Raw genomic sequence first — 15,166 nt, 5'->3', positions numbered from 1 at the left:
AACCGTGACTTTTTCAACCTTGAAACCAGTTATCATCCAATGCCTACATGTAATGAGATTATTTTAGTGTGTGTGTGTGTGTGTGTGTGTGTTATTGTGCTGTGTTTTTTAGAGTCAGTCATAATTGTGTGTGTTTCAGCCCCCAGAGATGCTCAAACGGATGGTCACGTACAACACGTCCTTTAAATCCAACAAGAAACAAGTAACTGTCGTCATTACTTTGTGTTACAACTCCTCCTCTCTCTCAACACTCTTGTCTGAGTGTGTACATCTGCATGTGAAGTGTGTACTACACTTCTAGCAATATTTCTCTGGGGGATATTGGTAAAATGTATTGTGGCATTGTGAGAGGTAGGGTATCACCAAAGTGTGGGTTGCTTAACAAATCGAGTCCAGGCTGAGGTCAAGCTACAAGTCTTTTTTTTTAAATAATGGACAAAAGCCAAAAGTTACAACAGAGGAAAAACTGATCCAGCTTCTCTCCACACACACCAACAAAAGAGACACTTGATGACACACCCTCTCACAGTGCCACAGTATCCTTGAGTTAATTTAAAACTAGTTCCTATTTGACACAGTTCACTCGCATTGCGTCAGTTGTTGATGCTTTGGGGAAACTCGATTTCTCAGAAATACTGAAGTCTGTTTCTGCATGAACAGATGGGCAAGTTAACGAAATCAAAAGTTGGTTCTGATTGCTAGAGCCCCAGAAGTGGATTAGGGAGCTGACAGTAGTCTCAGCTGAGAACAGTGTTTCTCTCTGGTGAGACTATTGGAGCATAGTCTCTAAAAGTAAAAATTCGCTCTAAAAGAGCATATTGTTGCAAGATGTCACGGAACAAACGTGGCTCATACAGGGCACCCCTGCATCCCTTGGATGAGCACTCTGAGTGCATTTGCACTTACTAGTGAAGTGCCATGCTCACTGAGACAAACTGCTTTCATTTCAAGAGCATGAGTCTCACTTTGCGCTTGTGAATCACTTTCTTATAAGATTGTGATCCCGTCCCTCATGCTTCCCCATTCTCTTCCTCTTGGTAGCCCCAGAGGAAGAAATTGAGGAGTTACGTGGCTGAGCAGGTGGATCCAAATGAGTTCACATCAGCCCAGATCCCATGTGCCTCACTCTCCCCACAGTGAGAGGATTCTCCAGTGCTCTTTTCCCACAAGGACCAGCGCCCCTCATCAGGTGCAAGTGGTTCAGCCTTTTTGGAGGTTCCAAGGAGAATTTCGCTGATGAAACCATATCATTGGTAGCTTCTGATGTGAGGGAGTGGTCAGACTCTTCTCCATTGCCGCCTACAGAGCCATGTGACACCAGACCAGGTTTGAATGCCGAACTCATCTGTATCCTCACCAAGGCTGTTGAAGAGCTTGGTTTAAAGTCATTGGCCCCAGAAGAGGCCGCCCATAGCTGCTTTGACAAGTGGTTCCTGTAGCCGAGCACTGCAAGTGAGCCCCCACCAGAGATCTGCCCCATTCTTTCCAGGTCTTAACAGTGAACAGTGAAGTCGTGAGGTGCCCCCTACTTGACCCGAATCCAGTCTTTAGCCTCAACCGCCATCACCTCTATTGACGGCACTGAACAGAAGGGGGACACCCAGGAGGCCGCACTTAAAGGGCTGCAAGTTACTGTCCTGTTGAGTAGTTGATACAAAAGCTCTTGCCTGCACCTTCTTGTGACTACAGTGCTGTATCAGAGTGAGGGCGCACTCCACCACGGGAATGGCATCCTCTTGGGTTTGGTCAGGCAGGGTATCCATTAGTGGCATCTGTGTGATGCCCGGCTGGTCCTCGCCATCCACCTTTGCCAGGTACTATAATTTATCAGAGGGTGCACTCCACCAAGGGAATGGCCTCCTCTTGGGTTTGTTCAGGCAGGGAATCCATTAGTGATTTGTGTTTATGGCCATCAGGTCTTCACCATCCACCTTTGCCAGCTTCTATAACTTAGACATCCCTGCTCTTCAAACACAGGTCTGGTCTGATGTGGCTTCTTTGACACCTCTGAGGTCTATACAGCATGAGGATTTTGGCCTTGTCACCCTACTTGGTTCGTGTCCACTCCTCAGCCTCAACTGCCCTCACCTGTGTTAATGGAACTGAACAGAAGGGGGGCGGGCAGGAGACCACACTTAAAGGGCTGCCAGTTACGAACCAGAGGCTGTCCTGTTAGATAATAGGTTCTATAATTTAGACATCCATGCTCTTCAAGCACAGATCTGGTCTGCTTAGCCTTCTTTGACCCCTCTGAGGTCTATACGGCATGACAAGTTTTGGCCTTGTTAGCCTAAAAACGGACTCTTCTTGCAATCCTTCCCCAGTATGTATTTTGGCAGCTTGTATAGCACCCTCATTACTGAGTGCCCATAGGCTGGGATCGCAGGACATGTTCCTTATTCTGCACTTGTAGAATAGCACTATTGGATTGCTCTTCCCAACGCATCAGCAACTGATCCAATGCGAATTAACCATATCGAAAGGGAACTGAGGTTACGTAACTGAGTAGTGTAGAATTGATTCTGTTCTTAGGAAAATTTCTACTTCTTTTCTTGTGTTAAACTTTTATGTTATACATATCTCTTTACATACTCAAGGACATCAGGTGTATGATTGTGCTTATTTTGGTTAAGACATTATATTTTCACCTTTTCATGACACTGAACTGGTCTCACAGTGTGGATATATACAGTATCACAATTCAGCCTCAGTCACACTTACCTATTCCCATGCAATCATACTTGTTTGCTACAATCATACATCTTGTTTGATGTGAAAGCAGCCTTCAAGTGGATTTCATATGTGCTGGACCAATGGGAGACTCCAACTGAAGGTTATATAATATTAGAGTGCATATGCACCAAATGGCATCTCGGTGTGAGTCTGAGTTTTTACATTTTGTGGGTTCTGTGGGATAGACCTTGGTTGATTATTTGTCTTGATGGAAGACCAGTGGTTTTGAGTGTGTAGTAGAAGGGAAAGAACCTTTATATTGTGCATAAACATCACTGCATATCCAGCACCAACTGAAAAGCTACCAATGGATCCAACAAAGCAAACACATCCTTTCTCTGTATTAATAAATGTACCATGTAGTACAATACTGGAGTAATTAATGCAATGTGTTGTACTGTTTTTTTTCTGTTTACTTGTTTAACCTTTAATGAAGCTTGGTTTTTAAACACTGATCTAGCTTTGCCTTGAATAGTTTATTAAGAGTAAGTAGAAGCTGCCATTACTTGGATTAGAGATGACAATTATCCAGATATATAGTGTTCACTTGTCTTTTCTTGGAAATCAATAAGCACTCATTTGTTTCTGCTTAAACTGAGCCCTCAGATTGTTACATTTTTAAAGAATAATACACTCCACTGTCTCTTTTTCCGATTTGTTTTGTAGGGATTTCAGAAATACGAGGATGATTTTGATCCATATGCTATGGTACTGTAACTCTACATTAACAGTTTCTCTCCGTGCCCATTTGCCATTTTTATATTGTATAACAGATACTCCACACTCACTGAATGTTCCTCTGTGGAATATTTATTTCACCATGTTTGCTTAAACTGTGTGTTTTAACAGTTCACGGCTGAACAGATAGCTGGCAGAGATGTGCGACTTTTGAGAATTAAGAAGGTAATTTAGAAAAATAAAAACAGAAATGTGAGCAACATATGTCACTGGACAATACGAAATAGAGATTTTTTTATTCTCTATACATTCTTTAGGAAGGAAAGCTTGATCTGGCCATAGAGGGAGGAATAGACTCCCCATTGGGAAAGATTGTGGTGTCGTCTATCTATGAAGGAGGTGCGGCAGATAAACACGGTGAGTCATCATAAATAACATATCATAGAGATTTAGGGGTTGGTTATTTTGACTTCAAGGTTCTAGAAAACATTGCAAACACCACATATTATCATGCAAAGATCCAGTTTAGCTCTCTACATTTATTAGTGATGTTGATTATATTGACTTCATTTAGTTTAGAACATTTAGTTGCTGTGTTTTGAAAATTACCTAGTTTGTTCAATTTGTTACTCCTATTTTTTGTCCATGTTATCTCAGGTGGTGTCGTGTCGGGTGATGAGATCATGGCTGTGAATGGAAAGATCCTGACAGATGTGACTTTAGCTGAAGGACAAACCTCACTGGCTCAGGCCTGGCACAGTGGAGGGGTACGACCGTCATTACAATAAAACAACACTTTTTAAATCAGATGATCTGTTCGAACAGATTAGTGAAGAAGGCCATGCAGCTCATTGGAGCCAAATGGTTTGCATTATCAGTGAATGGGTGCCTCAGAACGAGAGTCCAAACAGCTGATAAAAACATCACAATATTCCAAAAGTAATCCACACCACCCATTCACTGAAGAAACAAACTCATTTACATCTTGGATGGCCTTCAGCAAATCCACTACTAATATCTAACTAAGATCTTACCATATGTGACCCTGGACCACAAATCTAGTTTTAAGTAGCACAGGTATATTTGTAGCAGTAGTCAAAAATACATTGCATGGGTCAAAATGATCAATATTTCTTTTATACCAAAAACCATTAGAATATTAATTAAAGATCATGTTCCATGAAGATATTTTGTAAATTTCCTACCATAAATATATCAAAACTTAATTTAGCAATATGCATTGCTAAGAACTTAATTTGGACAACTTTAACTTTTAACTTTAGCGATTATCTAAATATTTTGATGACATTTTCAAATAGTTGTGTCTCGGCCAAATATTGTCCTAACAAACCATACGTCAATGGAAAGCTTATTTATTAGCTTTCAGATTATGTATAAATTTTAATTTTAATACATGTATGGAAAGAAAGTATTAAAATGAATTACGTTAGAAGTTAAAGGTCCTATATTGTCAAAATCGAAATTTCCTGGCTTTTTTCATGATAACTGAGGTCTAGGGGCTATGTAACTCCATATGAGTTTCAAAACAGTCAATCCACAGTAAACTGCACACAGCCTGCTTAAAATAGCTGTTCATTTTCACGAGCCGCTGTGACTTCCGCCAAGATGTGACGTCCGATCTACTCAGTCACCGCCTTCAGTCACCACCCCAGCACCAACCACCGTCCCACCCTCCTTTTGTCAAACCCAGACAATATCGCGTCCATAACATTGCTAAGCAACAACAACACGGAAACAAGTCGAGAAACCCTGTTCAGTCGATAGATGTCGAAACTACATCATTGCACAGGCTTCAGAACAACGTGAATATAAGAGACCACTGGCACGTCAACTTCAGCCTCTTTCACACAGCGATTCCGGTAAATACCTGGATAATGTTTCCCATGATTTGTTCCGGAGTTGTTTGATTTGGTTCATTCACAGTTGTTTTCTGGAATCTGTGCGTGCTTTACACACAACCCATAAAGACATGTGACGTTTGGATGTGAGATGTAATGTCACATTACACACGTTTCACTAAACTGAAACTAACCTGAACAAACTGTGCTTCAGCGCAGATAGTGAGGAGCTGGCTCTGCCCGATCGCCACTTCATTCCACTTTGCACGTATTTTTTCGTTGTGAAGAGTCACATGATAACATGCATCATCACTACAAGACTGCCTTTATGGTTCTGGCTTTTGTTCACACAGCGCTCGTTCCGTAATTTTCCAGAATCAGCGCGCATTGTGAAAGGGGCTTTACTAAAGCAACAGGTATGTAGCTTACTGCATTCGGTGTTTGAAAAAGAAAAAAACATTAATGATCATTCTGAAATATCCTGTTGAGTATCAGCAGGCTAGGCTCTCTCTATGGCTCTGGGCTCGGCTAAAGCATACATGACCGTAGTTAACTGTGGTTGGCCTGGCTGTGCGTCACTCAGAAAACAACAGGCCAATCAGAAGAGAGGCTCATGAATATTAATTAGGTGGGCCAAAATCGACCTATTTTTGACAGAGCTCCTAAAAAAGGAGCTGTAAAAATATATTGAGATGGATTTTGGCACTTATACCGCAAATATATATTCTTAAGGACATCAACAACTAAAATAAACCTCCAGAAATGTGTACAATATGGGACCTTTAAAAAGAAGTTAAAAAGAAGTGGGCCCAAAATAGAGCCCTGAGGTACTTATTAATAATAAACGCTGAGGACAAGAAAAACTTAGCTAATGCTACAGAAAAGAAAGTCTTTAAGGTATAAAGTAAACCTCAATTTCTCAATTTCAATAAATTGACTCTTATGACTGGTTTTGTGGTCCAGGAACACAAATTAATTTACATCATATTGGAATAGTAATCTCTATTAAGTCATTTTATCATAGCCCATGTGTTCTTTCATTGTTCTTTAAAATTTTATAGAGGAATCCACTAGGGCTGTCCCCGAATAGTCGAAGATTCGATGCATCGATATGCGGAGCCTGATTCGACCACCGATCTCACAGTCGAATCTTCGCGGGTGAAACGAGCATCATACCATTTTGCCAATATGGGGGTGCTCAATGTCTAAATTTCACACAGAACTACTGGTTTTGTACGATTATGATTATGATAATGCAGTAAAAACAAAAGTGAAAAGAAAGAAGCGTTCAATAAATATTTTTAACGTGTTTGTGAATAAATCCAACCACCCCTGTGACTAATTTAATTTTCACTTTCCCTGATGCATGACGAGATGAGGACCATCTTGACGGCAGGGATGGCGGCGATCACACCGAACGCGTTTTTGCAGTTGGAGGCGCCTCTTTTGAATGGTTTTCTGTTGGCAGTGAGCGTTCTGCACGCTGTTTATGCGCCCCGGCGCCTCGCGTTTTCGCCGCCTGCTGCGCTGCGCCTCGCGTTTTGCAGGAGCGCTCTGAGCGCCTGAAGTTGAAAAAAAAAATCAACTCTGAGCGGAAAAACGCCCAACGTCATTCGCGTTCTTTTCCATTGTCCAATCGAATGAATGGAGAGGCGGGCCTTCTGTTGTGATGGCGAAAGTTTACCGTTGCTTAAAAAGTCCGGAGACTCCAAGAAATGGAGGAGAAACCTTTGGTGTCTATCGTGGGAAACCCGGAGCTGTATTATTTAGGGTTTCTGCTAATATGACAGTTTACTTAACAGCAAAAAACTAAGATTTTAGAGCGCTCGCGCTATAATCCTTTGAATTGACTGACAGGACAGCTGTTTTGGTCGTTGCTTAGCAACATAAAAAAACCGCAGCACACTGCTCTTTCATTAAAAGTCACCAAAAAAGGCAGTGCTGTGCGCCTCGCGTTTTTAGAACTAAAAGACGCGTTCTGTGTTTTTATTTAAACCTAAATAAGTTTGTCTGTCAGTTGGCAGGCAGTTTTGGTCGCTTATAAAATAAAATAAAAATAGTTTTACCCTCTATAGTGTCGTGCCCCTCCCAACCCATTCACACACGCACATAAGCCTAGATGATTCGACTATCGGTCGACTATAGAAAGATTCGAAAATTCTGATTTGACTATGAAAATTCATAGTCGGGGACAGCCCTAGAATCCACACACCTGGGTGACTAATTTACGTTTTGGAAAACTGTATGAATTGTTTGATTGTGTGAGTATTTTTAGGGGTGGACTTTTACGTTTAGTTTTTTTTGTAAAAATTGTATGAAGTGACCACAAATTCACTTAAATGTTACATTTTCTCATGAGATCATCAATAACAAAGCTGCACAAGGATCTTATTATGGTTATTAGCGTTGACCTAGTAATGAATAATTTCAGAAAACAATGGCATGAATAGCACAGCGTAGAATCTCTAAGGTTTTAATTGCACAATTACAGTAATAAACGTTATTTCGACATTACATAAATGCCGCATTAAATCAGTTCGGCAGAATTACGCCAATTTCCCGTAACATTTGTTACAGAAATAGTGGCTGTAGTTATGCAATAATTTTCCGTATTAGAAAGTTAAATTAATCTATTGCAAATGAGAATGGATAATTTCTGTAGTTAATTTTTGTGTTTGTATATTTTCTTCACAAAATTCACAAGCCAGCACACATGGTCTGCTGCTATAATGATTTCTTCAGCAAGAGCCATCAATTATAGATGAAGGCTTGAAGCTGAATGCAGCAAGAACATTGTGCTGTTGTGTCTGTCAAATGTAAAAAATAAATGAACTTGACATTTTTCAATGCATGCGTTTACAGGACTGGATTGACCTGGTCATCTCTGTGTCTCCACCAAAGGAATATGAAGATGAAGTGTAAGTATATTTGCATTGTTCCTAATAATATCTGACCGCACACAATGACAGCTCCAGTGCCCCCAAATTCAGTTTGCTTGAATATAGAATTTTGCATCATGTGGTCTGTTTCCGTTATCCCCATTGAAAAAAACAATCAGTGGTGTAAATGGCTCTCAGTGGTGAACCTGTCATCTGCTGTATGTCTTCAGCCCTAAAGCAGCATCAGTCAGACCCACTGCAAAGAAACAGGTTTTCCAAGGCAGTGCCCCTGTGTACAGACAGGGCTACGTCCTTCAGATGAGGACCCCCCATCCCCCAACCTGATCGCCACTAACCCAGTGGTAAAAAGCCCCCCAAACCCATCCATACCATTCTGCAGTGTGCATCATGTACATGTGACAATCTCTTTGTCAATCTGGAAACCCACCCAGATGTTTTCAGTTGGGGATTTGGCGTGCTAATGATTCAATAATGCAATAGTCAATACTCTTGTTCACAAGGCTGCGCAGTCGTTCTGATTGATGTTGTTCAAAGGGACTGTTACATGTCATGACTCGTGCATTGATTATTGCTGCTTTGATCTGTCCTTTTGCTACTGCATGTTACTATAAATGTGTATAGCAATACTGTGTGTGGATTCATGACAAGATACTGTCATTGGTTTCCCAGAACCACAATTGCAAATGCAAAAGTCCTTTTTCTTAGTATGTGTGCAATTGTGTTTTCTTCAACCCTCGTGTGGATGTGTGATACCAACTCTCTCTTAAAGGGTTAGTTCACCCAAAAATGAAAATTAGCCCATAGTTTACTCACCTTCCAGGCATCCTAGGTGTATATGACTTCCTTCTTTCAGACGAATTCAATGAGTTATATTAAAATTATGCTGGCATTTCCAAGTTTTAGAATTACATTCGTGGGTGTTTCTCTTCATCAATCCAAAACAAAACGCGTGTGCCGGTGAGTCTTGCACAAATCAACATTTGTTTACAGTAGCAAAGGAAGCAAATGCAATTCTAAAGCTTGGAAATGCCTGGATAATTTTTAATATAACTCTGATTGCATTTGTCTGAAAGAAGGAAGTCGTATACACCTAGGATGCCTGGAGGATGAGTAAATTATGAGCTAAGTTTCAATTTTGGAGGAACTAACCCTTTACATATCTGTCAGATTAATCTGATTATTATATTTGTCACTCTTTTTACAGGACATTCTTTTAAAACCCACTATTGCATCGGTGCAACGGACCACAGGGAGAATCAAGAGCCATTCCTTAGTAGTAATTTTGCAGAAAGCAAATAATTTTGTATTTGTGTTGCAAATGAAGCAAATACAGATATTCACATGATTTTTAAATGATTTTTAGAAATGCATAATTCACTCTTTAGGCTATATTGTTGTATGTATGTAAAACAATAGACACGCATTAATAAAAATGTTTTTTTGCTTTGTTTTCAAGCCTTATAATATGGTTTATAAACTGAGTTTTTCATTTCAAGCCATAAAAAGGATACACAATATGCTGTGATGATGACATCCTCAGCTGCTGTCCTGATTGGCTCATTTTCACTTACAATATTTTCAACACCTGTCAAATGGTTAGTGGCTATCAGGGCAGTAATAAGGTAATTTCAATTCAGTCTCTACCACTTGTATTGGATTCAAGTGCAGGGCCAAACTGAACCACTCTATAGTTTCTCAGTATTGGTCATTCATTGGTGTTATAAAGACCTTACCGCTGCCTTTGATCCTGCTGATCATAATATTCTTCTTTGGCGTTTATAACATTTATTCAGTAAGGGTACTGTCTTAAGAAAGTTAACATAATATCTTAAAGACTGTAGCATTAGCTTAGTTTTTCTTGTCATCAGCACCCATTATTAATGGAGTACCTCAGGGCTCTATTTTGGGCCCACTTCTTTTTAACTTCTAACGTGATTCATTTTAAAACTTTCCTTCCATAAATTTTGCATCGGAAAGGGAAACTCCTACAAATGCATATTCCGTAAGGTCAGGCGCAAAATTAGTCTTCACTACGCGTCTTTAGGGAATCCGAACAGTACTATTTTAACGCCAAAGACGGTTTGCTCTGGTTCAAGCTGTTAGTAAATCTGGCCCTCAATCCATATCAAGGGTAATGTCTTAAAATGGTTTAGTTCATATCTTGAAGACAGGTTCTTTTCTGTAGCATTAGCTACGTTTTTCTTGTCCTCAGCGCCTATTATTAATGGAGTACCTCAGGGCTCTATTTTGGGCCCACTTCTTTTTAACTTCTTTCTAACATGATTCATTATAATACTTTCCTTCCATAAATTTTGTGTCTGAAAGGAAAACTCCTACAAATGCATATTCAGTAAGGTCAGGTGCAAAATTAGTCTTCACTACATGTCTTTAGGTAATCCTGACAGTACTATTTTAAAGCCAAAGACAGTTTGCGCTGACACAAGCTGGTCCTTGATCCGTATCAAGGGTCTTAAAATGGTTTAGTTCATATCTTGAATATTAATTAATAATCACTTATTAATCATTTAAATTATTATTTCATCATTAACTAATCACTTATAAATGACTTACAACTGAACGTTATTATAAAGTGTTACCCTCTTATTACTATTGTTATTATTGTGTGAAATGTACTTGTTTAGTGAATGATTCCAGGTTTTCTTTTTAACCATTTAGCGTTTTAAATATGTTCAGTTTTTAGTTTCTCATGCTTTAGTTCATGGTCTTGATTTCTTGTGTTATACTCTGAAATGCATTCATATCCACAATACATCTATATTATTCAGTTGGAAAAAAGACAGCAATACTATTTATAGTTTTGAAATTCAAAGCAATTTAATCACAGAGATATGGCATAAGAGAAATGAAAATCCCCAAAAACTAACCCACATAAAGAATTTTTATAACAGCATAAGATAACAAACATGTTATTCAAAGCAGTTAGCTTGAAACATAGATGCGTAGGTTGTTTGTACTCTAAAGACTTCTTAAGCTAGTACATTACTGAGCAATGGCAGCTGTCGGTTTTGAAGCAAAGGGATCAGGACTTATTTTGTTCAGCTCGACAATGACGGAGTCATACCGTTTTTGCCATTCTTTTTCTGACAGTGAAGACGGGCTGATCTCCAGGAACAAATACGCACTCTTATTCTGCAAGCTAAAGATGCCTTTGGCATACAGGCAGGCTTCACCGAAGAGCTTCCAATGCTGAAAAATATGAGGTGAAAATGAACCACACAGAAAATGCAATGAAGAGGAAATAAACTTCTGTAAACCTGTAACTGGACAAGTTACCTTTTGTGCTGTAGTGATAGATTCCAGAAAGATCTCCTTCATTTCGCTATCCTCGATGAAGTGTTCATTAGCAAAAGTCTCTTCTTTGAGAGCCTCCAGCATCACGCTCACTGTTTCCCAGAACTTCATAATCTGAATCAGAATTTGTTGGATTCGGGAGAGGCAGGTTTGGACATCCTTCAGATGGATAGGGTCAGGTATTATACCTGTATAAACAATATAAACCAGACATTATATGTGAATCATGAAATTCGTTGAGCACGACTGGAGATCTTTTAAGTGAAAGCATCTCACCTTCTGCTATTTTCAGGCTCGCCAGCTTCAGCTGCAAAGTAGTCAACCTGATGTGGATGGTCCACTCCTTGTTTCTCAGCTTTGACTTCTCAGTGGAGAGTTGAGACAATTGATCAGAGAGCGCTTTTATTTTTGCAGCCAGACCGGCGTCAATGTTAGCTCCAAAAATTGCATTAACTAAGGGTCCAACAAATGGCACTAGGGCAGTGAAGAACCCCAGACGTCTACGTTTTCTAGAAGCCTGTCTGATACACTCCTGTAGTTCTTGGTTTAATTGTGCCATCGTTGCATCAATTCTTCTAATTTCTTCACTGTTTTGCTTCAGCTGCTCTTCGTCTTGTTTTACATCATTCTCCAGTTTTTTTATAGCCACGTTAACCTCATTTAGCTTTTTTTCTGTCTCAGACTTTTCTTTGATCACATCGCTGGTGCATGAAGCCACACTTTGGTTGTGTTTGTCATATCTGATGATGATAGATTTCAGATTAATCATCAGGTTAAACACAGTAAATGTTCTTGATAATGCATCGTGACATTCTGTTTCATAATATGTTGACAAATATGTTTAACAAATCTTACAAACATTATCATTTTAGCAATATTTCAAAGCATTTTCCAACATTTTACCTGTCCACCATCTGTTCCACTTTGTCAACAATTTCAGTGATCCATGCTCTTGCTTTTTCCAGGGACTTAATGGCCAGAATGCTTTTATCCTTTTCAACAGCAGCCTTCAGCCCAGGCAAAAGTGTGGAAACCAGGTTTTTACTTGTGGCAGCACACTGAAAGACAGCAAAAACACTTACAATATTAATCCACAAGTTTCATACTTTAAAACAGTGGTGGTCAACGTCGGTCCTGGAAAACCATAGTTCTGCAGAATTCAGCTCCAACCCTAATCAAACACACAAGCTAATCAAGGTCTGACGCCTGTTTCACTGCAGTGCGTATGCAGTTCGTGTGCGTTACGTATGCGGTTTAGAAGCAGCGCAGACTCGTTTTGCTTTCACACAGGACGCGTTTGCAGTCCGTTGTTGTGCCTTTTTTCGACCCCGGCACAGAGTCTATTTTTTGCTGTGCTGCATGCTCTGAATTAAAGTGACAGCGCATTGTTCGCTGTAAAAATGAACATGGATTGACACAGAAATATACCATAAATGCATAAATGAAGTCGACTGTGTTTCACAGTCAACACGTGGCTTTTTGGCTAGGTTTAAAATAAGGAAAAGTGCAGTTTTAAATAAACAAGGCAACATAATAGATGCACTTGTCCAGGTAGAAAAGTTCTTTAAAGGATTGTTTTTAATAAAGATTTAATGCGAAAGAAAGGCACGAGAGCCGACAGTTTCTGTCTGTGGTAAGTTTTAATTTGAAATATTTGTGATAGCCCAATTTCAATAAGAAAAGGAAGCTATAGCCTACCTATGCTGTGTTTCATATGTGTTGCAACTTGCTTGAGCAACTTAATATACAAATTTAGAAGTCAAGTGCATTGAATAATACGTTTTTTATATTTATTGAGTTTAAACGTGAATATGTCTAGTGTTATTGTATTAGTGTACTATGATAAAAAGAGGATCACAATGTTGAAAAAGCACGTTTGGATTTGAAATCAAAATAACGGATAAATATTGTGTTTGTGGTAAACAGCCGCGAATCAGGAACGGACTGCAAACGCGTCCTGTGTGAAAGCAAAACGAGTCCGTGCTGCTTCTGCACCGCATAGCCTACGTAACGCTCACGGACTGCAAACGCACTGCAGACGGAGTATGTGTGAAACAAACAGGCGTAGAGTTACTAGAAAGCTACAGGCAGATGAGTTTTTATCAAGGTTGGAGCATAACTCTTCAGGACTGTGGCTCTCCAGCACCTCACTGGTGGTCAAAACCAATTTAGTCAATCAGATACCAATACTTAAGCTTCCAAACAAGCTTTTACTCCATGCAAAAACTTTTTGAAACACAAAATTTAGTAGAGTATTGGATGTGGGTTGCTGTTACAGAAACTTCTTAAAAACACTAGCTTTACCTTCAGCAGAAGAACTTCAGAGGATCCAAAGAGAATCTGGGTTTCAAGAGCACGTTCTCTGAGAATCCTTTCCAAACTGGGGAACTTAGCCAAGCTGAGGTAAGAGAGATGATAGAGCAAAGCCGTACGCCGAGCAGATGGAAGAAGCTCCGTAATAAAGTCGGGTCTACTTGCGATCATAAGTTCTGTAGAAATAGAAATGTGTTTGTTATTCACAATATTAAACATGTAAGGAGGTTAGACTTTTATTAGTAAAAAAAACTTTAGAAATGTTTACCCACCTTGTGACATTTTTCGTCTGTGAAGGAATGTCCTTTAAGTGCCTGAAAAATACTGAAAACAGCAAAACACTATGAGACAAGAATCATTCAAAAAGATGGATGAGAGAGGCTAGTAAGTTACCTGTAAGTTGAATTTCTTTGCAGTGTAATTGACTGTATCAGCTTGGGGAATTTATACTCTGTGGCACCTCCTTAAAATTGTTTGTCATGTTTATTCAATTGTTCTCTGTAATCACTTTTCACCTAAATAGTGCTAACTCTAATTATGGATGGAACATGTCCTGGCCAGGATGTTTATGCAAATTTAAATATTGCTTGCCTTTCCCATGCTGCCATTGTACTCTGACTTTGCCCAAAGCCAATTGTGAAATTGTAAAATTTAGGTTTATTTCAGAGCAAAAGAAAAATCAAAAGTGAGTCATCAACAGGTTATTACAGAAATGTCTGGCAGAAGTCCTGAAGATCACCCAATTAGTTTTAGAAAATAGTTAAAGAAAATAAACTTTGTCTTGGGCTGAAAGTTAAAAATTATTTTTAAATCTTGAAGTCTGTAAGTTTTAAGGTCAAAGACAGACAGACAAATGGTCTTTCTGTCAATCTATTGATGGTCTAATGGTGTAACAAATTTAAAGTTTAACCCTCTGGGGTCTGAGGGGGTTTGGGGCCCTAGAGAAGTTTTGACATGCCTTGACATTTGTGCATTTTTCAGTATCTTAAAAACATTATGGCTACACTGTAATCAGCACAAACTGGGCTACAATAATATGAGAGCAGCATGAATGTATATGTTTATGTTTTTGAGAAAACAACATTTATGCGTGGTTAGTGTAACTAAAATCTAAACTAAGAACTACCGTGACAAAGTGATTGAAATAAAGCCATAAAACACATACAGTACATTTATTCACAAGAAGGGCGTTTACATGTTTGTTTGTCTCACATAGACGATTGTCATATCAACAGCATGAGCTGTTCGTGGACATTATCACAATGTCCTGATAACAAGCTGAGACGGGAAAGACTGTACATCACGTTGGTTTTATGCGGATTACTTTATCAGATGATGTTTGTTCATCATGACTTACTTCAAGGGGCAGTC

General features: G+C 39.3%; 2 protein-coding genes across 3 annotated transcripts in view; one reads left to right on the top strand and one right to left on the bottom strand.

The window, feature by feature from the left end:
- ush1c (Usher syndrome 1C) overlaps window positions 1-9,634 on the top strand; it is a 36,372-nt gene extending 26,738 nt beyond the window's left edge. Inside the window, exons 21-27 of one of the 2 annotated variants that reach the window (XM_073831783.1) lie at window positions 140-202; window positions 3,400-3,441; window positions 3,583-3,636; window positions 3,729-3,828; window positions 4,069-4,178; window positions 8,133-8,188; window positions 8,380-9,317. In XM_073831783.1, the coding sequence (XP_073687884.1) occupies window positions 140-202; window positions 3,400-3,441; window positions 3,583-3,636; window positions 3,729-3,828; window positions 4,069-4,178; window positions 8,133-8,188; window positions 8,380-8,494 (540 nt within the window). In that variant the 3' untranslated portion in view covers window positions 8,495-9,317. Of the gene's footprint in view, window positions 1-139; window positions 203-3,399; window positions 3,442-3,582; window positions 3,637-3,728; window positions 3,829-4,068; window positions 4,179-8,132; window positions 8,189-8,379; window positions 9,318-9,374 lie in introns of those variants that run through there. The other variant, XM_073831782.1, reaches the window with a different exon arrangement.
- A 1,352-nt stretch (window positions 9,635-10,986) lies between these two features.
- On the bottom strand, window positions 10,987-14,125 carry LOC141302181 (uncharacterized). The gene is made up of 6 exons (XM_073832369.1): window positions 14,068-14,125; window positions 13,787-13,971; window positions 12,386-12,540; window positions 11,759-12,222; window positions 11,465-11,670; window positions 10,987-11,377 (listed from the first exon to the last, which is right to left on the bottom strand). Exons 1-6 carry the CDS (start codon window positions 14,075-14,077, stop codon window positions 11,171-11,173), a joined length of 1,227 nt encoding a protein of 408 aa, XP_073688470.1. The 5' UTR covers window positions 14,078-14,125; the 3' UTR covers window positions 10,987-11,170.
- Between the last annotated feature and the right edge of the window lie 1,041 nt (window positions 14,126-15,166).

This window comes from Garra rufa, chromosome 25 (assembly GCF_049309525.1).
Source record: "Garra rufa chromosome 25, GarRuf1.0, whole genome shotgun sequence".
Classification (NCBI taxonomy): Eukaryota; Metazoa; Chordata; class Actinopteri; order Cypriniformes; family Cyprinidae; genus Garra; species Garra rufa.
Note: the sequence above shows the minus strand (reverse complement) of the source record. Positions and strands in the feature narration are given on the sequence as shown.

Excerpts from the sequence above, each read along its gene's own strand:
- LOC141302181 (XM_073832369.1), bottom strand. Across the intron at positions 11,671-11,758 it reads GAGCCTGAAAATAGCAGAAG|GTATAATACCTGACCCTATC; the intron begins GTGAGATGCTTT and ends TTGTTTATACAG. Across the intron at positions 11,378-11,464 it reads CTATCACTACAGCACAAAAG|CATTGGAAGCTCTTCGGTGA; the intron begins GTAACTTGTCCA and ends CATATTTTTCAG.